The sequence below is a fragment of the Colius striatus genome, chromosome 2 (assembly GCF_028858725.1).
Source record: "Colius striatus isolate bColStr4 chromosome 2, bColStr4.1.hap1, whole genome shotgun sequence".
NCBI classification, from domain to species: domain Eukaryota; kingdom Metazoa; phylum Chordata; class Aves; order Coliiformes; family Coliidae; genus Colius; species Colius striatus.
Window position 1 is genome coordinate 76,454,379 of NC_084760.1, and position 16,798 is coordinate 76,471,176.

The 16,798-nt window shown below is 40.6% G+C and overlaps 2 protein-coding genes across 6 annotated transcripts in view; both read right to left on the minus strand.

The window, feature by feature from the left end:
* The window catches only part of STRN (striatin), a 73,805-nt gene extending 68,867 nt beyond the window's left edge, over window positions 1–4,938 (minus strand). Inside the window, exon 1 of one of the 3 annotated variants that reach the window (XM_061991138.1) lies at window positions 4,526–4,938. In XM_061991138.1, coding sequence (XP_061847122.1) covers window positions 4,526–4,834 — 309 coding nt within the window. In that variant the 5' untranslated portion in view covers window positions 4,835–4,938. The remainder of the gene's footprint in view (window positions 1–4,525) is intronic. The other 2 variants (XM_061991137.1, XM_061991139.1) reach the window with 2 other exon arrangements.
* Window positions 4,939–7,747: 2,809 nt separating this feature from the next.
* The window catches only part of HEATR5B (HEAT repeat containing 5B), a 58,146-nt gene continuing 49,095 nt past the window's right edge, over window positions 7,748–16,798 (minus strand). For 2 of the 3 annotated variants that reach the window (XM_061991143.1, XM_061991142.1), the window contains 4 exons: window positions 15,758–15,982; window positions 13,175–13,326; window positions 10,113–10,326; window positions 7,748–8,700 (listed from right to left, as the gene is read on the minus strand). In XM_061991143.1, coding sequence (XP_061847127.1) covers window positions 8,396–8,700; window positions 10,113–10,326; window positions 13,175–13,326; window positions 15,758–15,982 — 896 coding nt within the window. In that variant the 3' untranslated portion in view covers window positions 7,748–8,395. Of the gene's footprint in view, window positions 8,701–10,112; window positions 10,327–13,174; window positions 13,327–13,517; window positions 14,040–15,757; window positions 15,983–16,798 lie in introns of those variants that run through there. The other variant, XM_061991144.1, reaches the window with a different exon arrangement.

The following is a 16,798-nucleotide window of genomic DNA, read 5'->3' on the forward strand; positions in this document are numbered from 1 at the left end:
AAAACTTCACTGAAGTAAAGAGGACAAGAGCTCCAAAGTTCCTTAGCAGGATACAGGGTACCTATACAGGCAGCTACATACAGCATGGCAGCTTGTTGCAATTTAGAACATTTGTGAAATGCCAAAGTCTGCAAATCAGCATTTTTTCCAGAAAAATGTTTGTCAGAAGCAAAACGTTCCACAGCAACACACGCATTGCTTGCAAAGACAAAATTTCTAATCAAAACAAAAGCCATACACACACAGAGAGAGAAACGTCTTCCAAGCTCGTCTAGCCTCAAAGCAGCAGAGCTCAATAGGTTTGCAGCTTGTTGGGCCAAGGACATACATAGGCAGGGCTCGGCTCTGCAGGGGTACCAGCTGCGGGGATAGTCCCCACCACTTTCTCCCAGGCGCAGCAGATGGCTGATTAGAAGGGAAACAACATCCACAACAGAAAATCACTCCCAGCCAGTAAGAAGATCTATGGCTAAGACAAGACACCAGGATGGGAGGCAGTTCTAACCCTGTTTGCCTCAAACCAAGATACAAATTTTGGTGCCCTTCATATACATTTGATCAAACTCTTGGCTATTTTGGGATGGGATTGTCCAACACATAATGACAACTCTGAAATGCTTCAGAAACACAGTCCAGACAAATGCAGAACGGAAAAAAAATCTCAAGTTTAGAACTTCTGCAGAACAGGGAACCCTTTCTTGTCAACTATCCCAAGCAGCTGCTAGAACCTAACAAAAGAAAAATTACTCATTTCTGAAAAGATATGAAAATAAATAAGATAAAATTATATAAAACATAGTTTGTGGAAATTAAAATGAGGATTAACAGTGTTAGTATTTATTCTAGTGAATTACTTCACAAGGCATCATGAAAGTTTATTCTTAAGATAATTTTTCAATCTGCAGATGTCCAAGTACTGTAAACAGAAAGTTAGCATAAAAAGTGAAACATATAATTAGCAGATAACTATCTATGGGAACTCTGCATGAATCTATTTTTATTCTTATTTGAAACATATAGCTTATTAATGAAACTTGCAAGACATAAATACTGAAGTCCTCTTTCACCCTTAACGAGGAAGACTGCACAAAAGAGGCAACAATAATTTCAAAAAGTTCAAGACAAATAATTAGAAAATCAAAGTAGCCATGAATATTTTCCAGGCAAAGCAAAATATAGGCACTTGATAGGAAGAAAAATCTTGGAAAGGCAGTACTAGACCTAAGAACGGTAAGCTGTTCAGAAGAGAGGACAGAGTGTACCCTCAGCAAGTTGGCTGATGACACCACACTGGGAGGACTGGCTGATTCCCCAGAAGGCTGTGCTGCCATTCAGCACCATCTTGACCAGCTTGAGAGTTGGGCAGAGAGGAACCTCATGAGGTTCAACAAGGACAAGTGCACAGTCCTGCATCTGGGAAGGAACAACCTCATGCAAGTAAAGGCTGGGGGTCGAACTGCTGAAGAGCAGCTCTGTAGAGAGAGACCTGGGAATCCTTATTGATAATAAGCTAAACATGAACAAGAAATATGCCCTCGTGGCCAAGGCGGCCAATGGCATCCTGGGATGCATCAAGAAGAGTGTGGCCAGCAGGTCAAAGGAGGTTCTTCTCCCTTTCTACTCTGCCCTGGTGAGGCCTCATCTGGAGTCCTGTGTCCAGTTCTGGGCTCCTCAGCTCAAGAGGGACAGGGAACTGCTGGAGAGAGTCCAGCACAGGGCCACCAAGATGATCAGGGGACTGAAACATCTTTCATATGAGGAAAGGCTGCGGGAACTGGGGCTGTTTAGTCTAGAAAAGAGGAGACTGAGAGGAGATCTCATTAACATTTACAAATATCCAAATGGTAGGTGTCAGGAGGTTGGGATATCCCTTTTTTCTATTGTAGCTAGCAACAGGACAAGGGGTAATGGTATGAAGCTGGAACACAAAAAGTTCCACTTAAATATAAGGAAAAACTATTTCACTGTGAGAGTGATGGAGCAGTGGAACAGGCTGCCCAGAGGGGTTATAGAGTCTCCTTCCTTAGCCATCTTCTATGCAAGCTGATCTAGGTGAACCTGCTTCTGCAGGGGGGTTGGACTAGATGATTTATAAAGGTCCCCTACCATTCTGTGATTATAAACTTGGGGGTGTGTCACCTGAACACACAATGCAATGGAAAGATACTCTGCCTGAATATCAAATTTAGTTCCACTCAATTACAAGGAAAAGAAAATGAGAAAATAAAAAGAAGCTGAGAGGGTAGGAAAAGGAAGACAGGAAGTCACAGTGGGACTGACTTACAAGTTGTTTTTTGGAGAGATTGTATAGCTTAACTAATGAGCAACTACAGAGCAGAACTCAAGTACGATAATACCACAACATGAAGTATCTGAAGCATTTAAATATCATAGTTGATAAGCAACTGGAGAGAAAAAACATCTACCGCTATGAAGTGCAGAAAAAAAATGTATGGGATACTAAGAAGAGTATACAAAACAGATCCTCTGCTACATAGCCTCCCAAGAGAGCAGATTATCTAACACTGAAATTTACATTTGATATTAGACCAGTACAGTACAATCAAGGCCCTGCATCTCTATCTCAACAGAGAGAAGCTTCCCAACCTCAAATTTCCATTATTCTGATAAACATTTCCAAATGGCTAACAAAAGACTTCACAAGGAGCATGGAACTAGTTTTTAATTAATGCTTCTCATCCTTCAGCTGTATATGTCCAGCTTCTAAAAGTCATCCTGTAGTTGCTGAACCCCCAACACAAACCTCTCAGATCAAAGAACATTCAACTGCAAAGGGTCAGAGCAGACATACCGCCTGATGTGTATAGAGACAGCCAAGAATTTTGCACCTTTCTGAACATGACTCCATAGCAGATAAATGCTGCTACAGCTTGTGGCAATGCCGGCTACAGCTAATTATAACTTTATTGAGATGTTCTGGCATGAGCCAAAGACATTCAAGCAAACAACCTGTAATCAGGTTATATTCCCAGTTCTGCCACTTACAATACATGTCTTTGGCAAATAGTTTAAATGCTCTACTTCCTTCCTCCTGTCTCCAAGCATCTACCAAACTTCTGGGGATACTTGGGAGAGAAAAGGGGAGGAAGAATGGCATGCTGGCCTCTGTTGAAGGGCACTATATATATGTGCAAATGTTATTACTGTTAATGCACTAACAAAATTTCCTATGTTCTTTAAAACATTTTTTTTCTCCAAAGCCATTTTTGAGATCTCTATCGGCTATGAAAAAAAGTCAAGGTATTTACAAAACTCCACTGGATATAGCACATGCAACGTTCTTGTATATAGCTGAGTTCATTACTTTCTTCATAGCATATACTGAATGTAGAGAACAGAAACATGATTCAATTCTTCATTTAATCATTTAAGTTCACATAAAAATTACTCTCTTGTCCATATCCTTTAAACTCCTACAAGGGAATCCTCAGCAAAGAATGTCACATGTCACATCCGTGACTCTTCTCAGAGCAGTTGGTTGATGTTACCTTACAAATTACAATTTAAAAGATTGCTTCTCTACTAATTGAAAAAGAAACATAAACAAAAAAAAAAAAACAAAAAAAACCAAAAAACAAACCACCAAGCAAAAACCAGAGAAGTGGTTTGCATTGTTAAACAGCCTCAAGAGTCTCTTGACAAAGACAGTGCTTTCAAGGAAAGACGTCGAAAGCAGAGATGGACAGGAAGAGACAAAGAACGGAGATGTAAAAAGGAAGCTGAGCATACACTTTCCAGTCTCAAACATGGCCAACTGAGAACCAAACAGTAGGCTGCTGGTAATGTGGACAGTGTTAAACTTTACAAAAGAGGTTTTATTGTAAACAAGGCCAAAGAGGAACAACGACCAAGGTTACCTTATTGACTGTTATTAATGTAACATGCCCATCACTGAAGTATCTGACAGTAATGACTCTAGGCAGTTCATAAGTTCTTGAACCACAAGATCCCTATCAGTCCTTTAATGAATTAATGAGCCTATCAATCCCACCGCTTTTCAACTGAAAAAACTACATAACGTGTCCTATAATACCGAAGGAGCCGCAGCCGGTCCCGTGGGCCTGGCCGAGGGCCCAGGGGGAAGGACAGCGGCCCGTACGGGGCGCGCAGCTCGCCGGGGGCAATTCTGAACACTGTGTTATGAAACTGGTGACAAGTTGAAGCGGCCGGCCCTCGAGCGGCACCCGGAACACTCGGGAAAGGCAGCGAGAACGGCGCGACGGACAGTGGCCGCTCCCCTCAGCGCTGGCCGCCATGTCACGCCCCTCCGCCCGGCGGCGGCGGGGGGCGGCCGCCCTCTGAGAGAGAGGGAGGGAGAGAGGGAGGGAAATGGCCCGCGGCAAAGACGAGCGGACGCTCCCTAGGGACAAGGGGGAAGCCAGGGCAGCGGCTAGAGTAGCCGCTCCTCTTCGGCTGCGCAGGGCCCGGTAACCCCGGCCCTACGCAGCTGAAGCGGAGGAGCCACCAGAGCGGGGAGTGGGGTGAAGGAGGTCGCGGGTGTTACCTGCAGCTCCGCCCGCTCCGCCTCCCACTCGGCGCGCTCCGCCTCGAAGCGGCCCCACTCGTGCTGCAGGAAATGCAGGATGCCCGGCACGCTGTACTGAGCCCGAGACGCCGACACCGGCGCGGCAGCTCCGGAGGCTGCGACTCCCCCGCCACCGCCTCCTCCTCCTGCTGCCGCCGCGGCGGCCGCCGCTGCCGCCGCCGCCTCGCCCGGCTCCAGACCCGGGCCGCCCGCTGGTGGCGGCAGAAGCAGGGCGTTATTATTGTTGTTGTTGCTGAAGAAAACGCCGGGCCCCGCTTGTTCGTCCATGGCCGGGCCGGGTCTTCCGCGCTCGCCGCCGCCGCCCCCTCCTCCGCCAGCCGCCGCCCGCACCCAGCCGCGTCCCGGCAGCAGCAGCAACAACCTGGGCGCGTCCCGCCCGCCCTCACCGCCTGACAGCCACCCCCGCCGGCTGCTAACGGCGGCCGGGCGCGGACCATTCCAGAGCGCGATTCGCCCCGAGCTCTCTCGCGGCATCCTGGGAAATGTAGTTCTGCGGCGTGCAGAGATACCCTAACGCAGAAAAAGAGGGAGGGTTCCTGCCATCGCCCTTCTCTCCTCCGCCCTGGCCTTAATTCGAGGATATTCGTTCCAGCGAGAGGACGTGCCAGCAGAGGCAAGCCATGACAGCAGGCACCTGGCAGCAAGCCCCCGCGGCACGGCCTGCTGCTCCAGCACCGCAGAGTCACGGAGGCCAGCTGCGAGCAGCTGCGAGAGCACAGATTCATTGCGATTACCACCTCGGAGCAGGCGTTAAAAGGCCTTAGCACACTGGGAGATCAACCTGGGGACAGAAGAAGGGTGGGTTCGACAAACTTCGGTCATGCCTTGCCCTTTCACCCCTGGCTTTTGGTTTCAGCCCTGTTCTGAGCAGTGCTTAGGGGCAGAGCACCAAAAAACATAAATCCAGCCCAGGGCTACAAGGGTTTTCCTGAAAAATTTTTAGCAATGCTGAAGAGGAGAGCAAAACAACATTTGTCACGAATTGGCATGCTGCCTCTTCAGCGAGGAAAGGGAAAATAAGTCTCACAGCAAAGCCCTGGGCTGAAGGCACAAGCTGTCAGCTGCACAGCTCTCCCCTACCTCCCCCAAAGACACAAAAAGACAAGTTGAGTTTGCTTTCCATGCTACATACACATGCCACAGGCTTGCTGAAGAGAGACAAACACAGCACTACCAACAGGCTTTGCAGCAGGCCTGAGTGCTGCCAGTAGGTGAAATGTAGCACATGGCCAGCAAGGCCCCCCACACCAGGCACACTCGCCCTGCCCTGGGCACCCCAGGAGCACCCCGCTGCTTACTCAAGCAGCACTTCCTGTTTGCTTCTGCCTGTTCCAAAACACTGCTTGCCTGCTTTGTAACCCTGCCCTCAGAGGTGAGAGCTGTGGCTGGTGGACAATGTCTTTGAGCTTCTGAAGAGGGAAAGATAATGAAGGAAGCTTACACAGACTGTCAGAGAGCAGATGGGAACAGGAGTGAAAGCAGAGAAGAGAGAGCACAGTCTGGGGGACCTCAGCAGGGAACAGAGGGGGGACTTCATCAGGGAACCGAGGTAGAACAACAAGGCTCACCCCAGAAAGGAAGGAAATGGCTGAGAGAGAAGAAAGACGTGAAGGGGAAACACAGCAAATGAGCTTCATGAAAAAGCACATTAAAAAGGCCACTGACAGAGAAAAAGATAAAAAGGAGGGTGACAAAGAACAATAAGCACTACAGCCTTTCAAGTTATTTTGTTTTTTTTTTTTTTAAACAAATGAAATTTGATGACAAAATATTATGTAAAATCACAAACCTATAGTATCAGGAGCAAACGAAGAAGCAAACAAGGACTGAACTGGTGAAGGATGTATACAAATGAAAATTACACATGTTGTATACAGTCACAAAGTATTCAAAGAAAAACGTATCCCTTCTCTGTCCATCTACATCTATCTAGTGTAGTTTTCTCTTTCACTGACTTTTATCTATATTTCTACGGACAAAATAGAACACAAGTTTACTTAATACCTCCTCTCAAATTTCAGACAGGTTCAGAATTTCTAAGCAATATAGCTTTCTAGTGCTGGAAAAACTTGTTAGAAAGTTATATATTTGAACTAATTTAATTCCTGCTACACATGCAAGCATGGAAAAAAGTAGTGAAATTACTTTCCTCTTCATGTATGGCATATTGTTTTTACTTCTGCATATATCTTTACGCTTGTAGGAAAATGCAATGAAGCTTGGAAGTTAAAAATTTGAGAGTATGCACCACTTGCTATGTCTTCATTTTAGTAAAAAAAATATTCACTGTGAAATAAAAGGTTTTCTGCTTTTATGATAAACATTTTGCATACACCAAATACAAGAGGAGAAAAGAGAATTGTCTTCCATTTTGCATAGGTAGTCAGAGTTATACAAGGTCTTAGAGGAAAAGCAACTTAGAGGGAAGTGACTATGCAAACATAACAATCTACAAGTATTTCGACCAAATAGTAATCATATTCAATTATATTTACTACCCCTTTCTTATATTTCAGTTGAAGTAGAAGCTTCTGGGATTTACAGAGTATCCAGAAAAACATCAGAAATTAAATTCAACGGGCCTAGCTGAGGCTTCCAGTTACATGGCTTCTCTCTATAAAGCAAAAGATATAGAAAGACTCCCATAGAAGCCTGTAAGTTCAACAGCAGTATCAAAAAAATTCATGTCAGTCAGTCTTGTATACACAAGAAAATACATGGTTCTGCAGTTTTGCCAATAGGAAGGGTAAGGTCTGGCAAGCAGACAATGGGAGGCACTGGCTCTGCACTGTAAGGTTAGCACAGCGCATGAGCTCTAAGCTCCAAGATCTGCACATCAGGCTCACTCAGATGTGCGGGGAGCCATGTGCTCAGTCAGTACAGGTGCAGACTCCTCAGGTGGCTTGGCATTGTCAACTTTGTCAAGGAGTACAGATAAGACATACCCATGAAGAGTAAAACCTTGCAAGAAAGTTAAATACCTAGGAGCCTCGACAAATAGCAGAGCTCTGAATCATCATATTCGGTCAGTGTCTTGCAGAACAGGAAGACTGCTAACACATAGCACCTTAACAAAGGCCAAAATCTATACCTACAAAAATGCAGGTAACAGGCAGCTCTATAATAAACACAATTTCCAATGCATTCTTTAAAATTTATCATCTTAGAAGAGATGGGGGATTAGATTCTTTGCATCCTTTATTAATTTTAAAGCATGGAAATGGATTTGAAAGAAATATACACTACATAAATATGAACAGCTCATTAAAGACAGCATGCTTGGTCATTCACCTTGAGAAAGGCTGAACATTTTCAATTATTTGTTTTTTTCATGCTAGCTGAAATGATCCACAAGGTCTGACAATTCCCTTCCCTACTTTCCTTTTAAAAGGAGAACTGCATTCTTCTACACTGCAAATACATTGCAAATATTGCATAACAGTTTCCCCTCTTCATCTCCATCCCCACTGTGTTGGTGTGTTGGCACAATGGTAAGATAACAATCACCAGATTTCAAAAACTACTGAAAGGTTTGGGATAGCTTTTAAAAATAAATAAAACTAAGTCGAACAGAGAACAGGGTTGTGGGGGTTTTTTGTGGATACTTTATAACACAAATTCATAAATATGATCACATTCAATTTCCTAAAAATCTATACAAGTGACACCACTTCCCTTGTAACGCACAGATTTCAGGTAATTACGCAAGGCTCTATTAGACAGCTTTTCACATACAAATTACACGAAATTACAGACATATATGCAGTAACACATCAGGGATAATGTAATGCTTCTGACTACTTAACATCCAAAAATAATAAAAGTAATTCAAAAAAAGCTAGTTTTCAGTTTAATTGTTGGAGTGGAATGTACTGTGGGTGGTGGTTGCCTAGCAGCTGCTTTTGCTTTGCTGGCCTGACTTGCTCGGACTGCAGTTTCTAGACGTGTTTTTAATTCAGGAGCAGCTCCCATTACTGTCTTGAAAGCATGTGGGTAAAGTGGACCAATGTGCATGAGATTCTGAAGTGCAAATTCATGGAGATCCTTAGATGCTGTCGATGCAGAAGCAAAGGCATTTTCACTCAGTAAGTAGGAGATCAGAGTAGGAACAAGGAGGGCAAGCAACTGGACTCCTAAAAGTGAAATAAAGAAATCAGAGAAAAAAATATCACAACATTAATTTTATAAGTTACTAGACGGATAAGGGCAATTTTGTTTGCAGAAGTGACAACATACTGATTTAAAAATGATCAAATAAAACCCAACTAAAATGTACGTGGTATCATTTGGTCACTCAGTTATTTCTTATCAGGACTGTGTTTCAGACTTCTGTTATTGATCATCACTGTTCTTTTATTACCCACACTCCTTAAAGATGCCTTTGTACCGTCTAATTGCAGATCACTGATAAGGAATTGTAAGACGTGGACTGCCTATCATATTAAAGGATTTCAAGTCACATTTCAGACAGACAGAAACATGACTCTGAGTATCAGCCTCCCCGGTGATCATAACAGAACAGCTCTTGAATACAAGTGTTAACTGTCCCTGATTGGTTTGTGAACTGTTTATTACTCCGTTCTGGAATCCAAAAATTAGCACCGTAGCTATACTTGGGCTAGCATGACCCAATGAGGCCACAGCCCAAAACACAGAGATCAAAAGCTTTATCTTTAGAACAAAAAACCAGCTGAACTTAAGAAAAAATTATTAACTTTTGTATCTAGCAAGGATGTTAAGTATGCCTTTGAAATGCGCAACGTGTTAATTGTAAATTTTATGCTCAAAGAACTTAAATATTAGTGGTAACTCACTTATCTATTTTTTTTTAAGTTATCAGTGTATTAATGATCTTCCCCTAAAGATTTTGACTAAATTCATGCTCATGGGATGATTTTTTTCCAGCCAGCATTAGAAAAAATCAGTTGTTTCCCCATTCACTGCAGTTACTCTCTCATTTTACATGTTTCAAACAACTGTGCCAGAATCAGAATGAGGCTTAGTGTTTTATCATCGATGAAGAGAAATACCAACATACTTCCTGTTGAAGGGGCGAACAAACCCATGAAAAAACAACAGTAGTATTTTAACAAGGAACTTTATCAGCATTTAAAAGCAAATGTCTGTAAATTAAGTCTTTAAAAAACACATTGTTTCGGTTGGGGAATAACTTAATAACTTAAAGATAAAACTCTAAATACTGTATTCTATCTACTAAATGAAACAAGAGGCTCCATATACAACCAACATGTTCTGACCAGTAAAATTCATTTCTCGGGCTTTTTAGTTAAACATTGTCTCACCACTGTAATTAATATTTAGATTTTTTCCTGCAATCACCAGAAATGCAAAGGCTACAGCATATCATACTGTGTATGTAATACAAGTCCATGTATACAAAAGTTCTAGTACTGGAATTACAGGAGTATTTTACACAGACAGGGCCTACTTGTGACTATGCCATCAAGTTCCTGACAGCAAGTTTTCTCACGTTCAATATCCTATTTTAGCATTACACATTTCTCCAGAAAAACTAAATACTTACTATTCTGCTCTTCACCAAGGGCAACCAATGTTTCAAGGACTTTAATTCCTTCCTGGACTGCTAACAGCTCCAGATTGTTGTTTGGGCGGCTCCTTTCCACAGCTTTCAACTTCTCAACCATGATAGGGGCCAACGAATGAATATATGGGGTTGACAGGGCACGATTGGTGTGTTGGAACACAGAAAGGAGTAGCTGGTAACACTTGGCTTGAACCTAATCAAATCAAGATAAATACATTGTCCTGAAAGTTATTTGTTAGTTTGGGAAATTCTAATAAACTATTATCTATGTATGTGAGATACACACAATACCAAAAAAAAGATGACTAAAGGGGAAGAAAACATACTGAATAAGAGGAAAGCACCAATGCAGCCCATCTGCTAAAATAATATTAATCCAGTGTTCAATAAGGAAGCCCAGATAGAAAAGGAAGGCCAAATAGAAAAAATATGCAGGTACTAAAGAGCAGTTAACAATATGAACTCAGGGAAAATAAAGGAATATCTGATATTATACAAGTCGGTTCCCACAAGTCCACAAGAGAACTTCAAGTCTTAGAACTACCAGCACTAACAGCGGATGTATCTGCAAAATTATGAAATGCTATTCCAATCTCAGAAAGGTAAAACAGCCCTTAAAAGTGACTCAGATCAAAGTGATCGTGTTGCTCTAAGATGAGCCATGGCTATAGCCAAAAGCAGTAGGCCGGCCCATCCTTCCTTCTCACTCTCCATCTTGTGCTGGTAGTAGCATAGAAGTATACATGTGGCTATACTGTAAGCACAATCACAGAACCCTCTCCTTGTTTCACTCTGTTTTCTTTTTCAATTCTCCCTCTTTTCTTTGGAAAGCAGAGATTGTTAAAATCTCTGTTTGGGAAACTGACTCACTGATGAACTTGTTTAGATGAACTTATGAGTGGGTTTTATGTGGGTGTACAAATATCTTCTAAAATCCCACATAATCCATAACTTTTGAAAAAGTAAAGGTCCACAATAAATATGAGGATAAAACATTGCATGTTTTCAAATTGCACTCAAGTCCAAACAGGATGAGTTCTTAAGCACATACTGAAGAGAAGCATCCTGAAGTAAGTACTACTGAACACAATAATCTGTGAGGAGATCCAGCGATGACTAGAAAAACAGATGTATAAATAAAAATATTGAATGACAAGTAGTGAAAACTATCAGTAAGAAAATACAAGTTTGCCACTCAGATCACAGTTAATTCACTAGCACATGGCTGCAAGTTTTCTATACAAATCCATTTTTAAGGCATGAAGTAATAAAATTTCTTCTAATACCATTTGTATGCTTTCTAACAGAGCTCCATGGAAGAACATTTTCTTCTAATGCCTTACTCAGCATTACCTTTGACCTGTTTCAATGAATTATTTCTCTGTCCCTCCATACCACTCTGAAGAACTCTCCTTTTTCTGTCTACTCCTATTTTGTGACTTTGCTCCTTATTAACTGTTAAGACTATTAGCCTTTCAAAGACAGAGTGAAAGTCATTTTTCTTACACGTGCATAATTCACAAGTTTTACAACTGCATCTGGCAGCAGAATTTCATCCAAGCTTCTTTTATTCCATCTATATAATGTAAAAGTTTTTACTATTCTCCATTCACATAAGTCTAAAAAAAACTTCTGTGAGGTAAAATCAAGGCTTCTTCAACGCATGTAAGGGTCACTCTCATGTAAAACTTACCCATTAGCATTGATAGACAAGGAGTTCTCAATTAAGTTCCCTTGTTGGGGCAAAATGAAACTGAGCTCACTAGCCTTATGGTTTTTACTATACGTAACATCTAATCTTTCAGTCTTTTGCAGATGGCAATAGTTTTAAAAATACTCCCATATTCCTTATGAGGCAGTAGTATTTCTTGAGAAGAGTATTTTCCATAATGGGTTCACAATCAGTATAATATTTTATTACAAACAGGTGTCTAGTTATTGACCCCAATGAGTGGTTTATATTTAAAATAAAAAAAAAAACAAAACAAACCACTAGAACAAACACACAAGTATTCCAGAGTATATCAGTGAGCTCTGTGTATCAGTGAGGAGCCTGGACACAGTCTGGCTGCTGTCAAAGCATTCTCCAAGAATTATAAAAATAGTGGTAAGTCCCAGCTCACTGACACCTTTCTGGCAGAGTGGTACATCTCTCACTGTTCATGTGTTACACAGAGTTGAGACAGTACGACATAAAACTTTCTTCTTCATACAACTGACATTTCCATTCACATACTACAATTTTAAATAGCTTTCTACTTGAAATCAGGCTCCTGAACCAACTGAATTACATGTCCATGCTAGAGAACACCAGCTCTGATAATTGTTCTGTGCAGCAGCCTGAACAGGATTTTAAGTGCCTCACCGTGGCCCTAGACACATGAGCATTTTCTGTGTGTTTTACTTGTCAGTAACCTCAGCTAGTGCTCAGTTGTGGAAAAACTGCAGCTTTTTCAGTTTAGCTCCCACCTGCAAACTGATGTATACACAGCTGGAACAGTTAAGCTTAACAATGCAGTGCATTAACCTGCTACAATTTTTTAGTTTCCATCTTTAGAGGGAAAATAATTTAGAAGATAATTCATAAAGATAAATCAAGGGGCAGAAGTGAAATCAGGAGAGAGATGATTCACACTCTGTAAAGGTTCTGATAGTGACCACAAAATTACCTGTTTGCACTCAAACTTGAGTTCTGTATGAAGATGTATATAAGCACAGGTTTGGAACAAGCAAATAGAAAATTCAGCAGAAATATGGTCTGTAATTTTATCTACAGAGAAACAGGTTTAATTTGTATTACAAAAGATCAGCATTAATGTAGAAGTATCACCACTCTCGGGTAACCAATCTTTTAATTTGCTAAAATTTCACATATTTCAAAGATTTTTTTTCTCCTTTTAAAAAGCTTCAAGTCAAGAACCTGGGACAAGGCCATGAACACATGTTATGTAGAAGCACTAGGATTGGGTTGTTGCACTCACTAAAGAATTTTTATAATGCACTGTTGAAGCTATGTATCATTCACATTCTTATAATCTTACCCAAGGATCACAGGAATTTAATGCACTTTTAAATCTGTTCATACATCCATTTTGTAAAGACTGCACTCCAATTATTTCAGCACTTGCTGACCAAAGGAAGAGAGCAATAGCTGTAAGTATGCTTACTTCATCAAGAATAGGATTAGAGGCTTCTGAAAAACAAAAACAAACATGCTGTTATGTTACACCAAAAATGGGTTAGAATTTATTTAGGAAAAGCCAGTGAACAGTGATAAACTCACGAAGAAGAAATAAATGTACTTGAAATTATTTGTATATGCAATTGCATGGAAAAATGCATCAACTTATTACAGAATCACTTTATCATTATTGACCGTGACCGACAAAAAGCTGAGCAGCTCTACTCTAATAGTTGTTTTAAATAAAGTCAAACTTTCTGAAACTTAAATATCACGGAAAAAACATCATCCTGTCTTTCTCTGAGCAAGTAATATGTTTCATTTTCAATGTGGAAACAAGAGAGGATAATTGTATTTCTTAGATCCTTTCCCAATGAAAAATATGCTTTGCCTATTCTTTATTCTCTTCACCTGATACATCAGTTAAGAAACTGATATGCAGCATGACAACAACTTTTACTTAACATGAGGTTTCACATAGCAGGCTAACAGATTTGACAGCGACCTGTCACTAATAAGAACCACCTTACTTTATCTTTCCTGCTTTTCAAATGTCTGTATTTGCCAGTCATACATTTTTTTTCCTTGCACAAACTCTGTGTTCATGGATCTCATTCATTAACTTACATCAATGGGAAAAAAACACTGTATTCATATATAATTATTACAATTCATATGTAAGTACTGTTCTGCTGGTTTCGTTGGCCAGATTGGTCCTCCTCTCCCTTGAAAAGCACAAAGAAACAGAGTCAGCAAAAAGAAAAACACTAGTCACCAGACTGGCTTAGTTGTGAGGTGAAACTTCCCTTCAAAAAATTATTCCAAGCATTTTGACATTTAAAAAAAAATTAAATTGTTAAATTTTATTGAATTATGAAACCTGAAATCATATGCAGTAGACCTTGCTTAGATTGTGTGTCGAACTCCACAAAAGAATGGAAAGGAAAAGGAAAATACACTCTTCTAAGGAACCTACAAAGAACTCTGAAGTCTGAAGTAAAAACCCTAAAGCCACTAATAGTTCTGGAAAGAGGGACGGGAAAGTTTTTACAGTAACAAAAGGGTTGAAGACAAGAGCTGATGTGACAAATTAAATCCGAAGTTTGACATGGTTAACACAAATCTACGGATCCTTTCCCTTCAGACATTTTCAGGATCACTTGCAATTACCTACTTGCTCCCAATCTCTCACATGAGTAACTCTATTCAAGCCCTCTTCAGTCCCTAGAAATGGTTCCTTGGGGATGTAATGGGATGTTTTTTTGGCTGAATTACCATTATGCAAATGAAAAATCTTTGTGTCTCTCTGTTACTAACTACATAGTTGAGACTGTACATTTTCTTTGCTTTTCAAAGGGCAAGGCAAAGTACAAATGTGAACCAAGAGAAGCAGTCTGCAGTTCTCTCAAGAGACACAGTAGAGATCCTGCTGGTGGGTAACAGATTTTTTTAGCAGATAGTATTTTTTCTTCATCACTGAAAGCTTTTAACAGTATTGTGAATACGCTGTTCCAGTATGAACCTTGTCACAATTATCCCTTGCTGTATTCACACTCATCTACTTTAACATTCACCATCATTAAGACTATATGAATTGTGTCAGCACATACTTAACATAAAAGTCAAGAAAAATGGCAATCAATGTAATTCAAGGTGTCGAGTCCATGTACAGTACTGAACAATTACAGTTTCAGTAAGGAGATCAGTTCCTCTACAAACACTGTTTTGGCAACTAAAACTCCTTTCCTTTAAGCTAGCAGGTATTCTGAGGAAAGAGGGAGGACTGGAACTGATAAGTTTGCTTAGGTGTTGCCAACATGTCTATAGAGTTGTCAGTAGTCCTAGAAATTGAGGCATAGTCCAAGAAGTGGAACTCCTATTGATTTTACTTGTAAGACATTCAGCAGCTGTCAGAAAGACCAACTGATATCAGAGCACAGATGTCCATGTTCCAGAAGCATAGCTTCCATTAGCTGAAACTATGAAGACTGTTAGGGTCAGACTGAGGAAAATTTAAAGCATGAAATAATCAAAAAGGAAAAGGAAAGTCTGAAGTAGAAATACCCTACGGAAAAGATTGGTGAGGGGGGCTTTAAGAGGAGTTTCAAAAGGCAAAATTTCTAACAGGAGATTATGATCAATATTGTCAACAAAAACAGACTAAGGACAAATCCAGGATGGGAATTCCTGAGATGTAACTGTACTTTCTTAAAGCCAATTCTATGCTTGCCTTCAACACAATCTGTTAAGTATCTCCACTTAGTTACACTCTTGTGCACTCAGGTTTTCCTCCCATTTTGATTTTAACAGTAATTCATCATCATTTTTAATCCCTGACCCTCAGACAAGAAGTCTATTAAATTATAGGCAGACACAATATTTGCCTTTTCATTACAACAAAACCCAGTTATCTTTAACTCTCGTACACTGTGAAACCACTTACCAGGTTGAGAGTATTCCAAGATAGATGCCAGAGTGCTGCGGATAAGACCTGTCCATTGTTTCTGAGTTTCATCAGTCTTCACTGTTGGAAGAGTAACAATAGTTTTTATACCTTGAAGAGCTGCACTGACTGGAGGGGGGACCTGATTATCCGCTGATTTTACCGCTGTTTCTTTCAATACTCTTGTAATCAGAAATAGGATAGTAGGTAAGATTGTCATACAACCTAAAAAAACCCAAACAAACAAATAAATAAACACAAAGCAGAATTTCTGAAGTTAATTCCAACAAGTGTGGTAGTCTCTTTAGCTTTCCCATTATGGATCTATCTGTCTAGGAGACAAAGGAGACACTAAATGAGCTGCATCTCAGGCAACAAGTTATCTGTGCCATTTAATATTTTATCACCAAATCGATTCATCGGTGTGTTATGAGAAACTTCAGCAACAAGTCATACAAGTCAACACTTAAAATGTTGCTTTCAACTCAGGAATGATGATTCAGCTGTTAAAGTTTTGCCCTACATGACATGTGATACATGGTACGTATCATATTGAACACAGAGTTTAAAATAACTTAAAACAGGATCTGCATATTGCTGCGGTCCTATAAAGCAAAAAAACAACTAGAAGAGATCTAGAAACAGGTATCCAAACCAAGTTATAGCACTTTTCAAGGAAGCTGGTGTGTGGTACAAGACTCACAAAGAAAGTAGGGAAGTTATCTAGGTGTCTCATGTCCTGGGCAAAAGCTTTAGCCATCTGGCTGCTCTACAAAATCACAGAAAGTGATTTCTATTTGCTCACAGTTTCTCTTACAATTCAAAGGCTCAATTAACAGAAATGTTTATGCACCATTCCCTCCTCCTTACAGCTATCAGCTGGCTGTGTCTTCTGGATGAGAAAAATCCCAACTTTAGTAGTCTCTGTAGACTAACAATAGTTTCCAAGCTACTTTCACTGTCCACTTGCCAAATGTTGGGAGTCATACCTTCACTCTAGTCAACACAGAAGTAGTCCTGTCACTCATTTTGCCCAAAAAA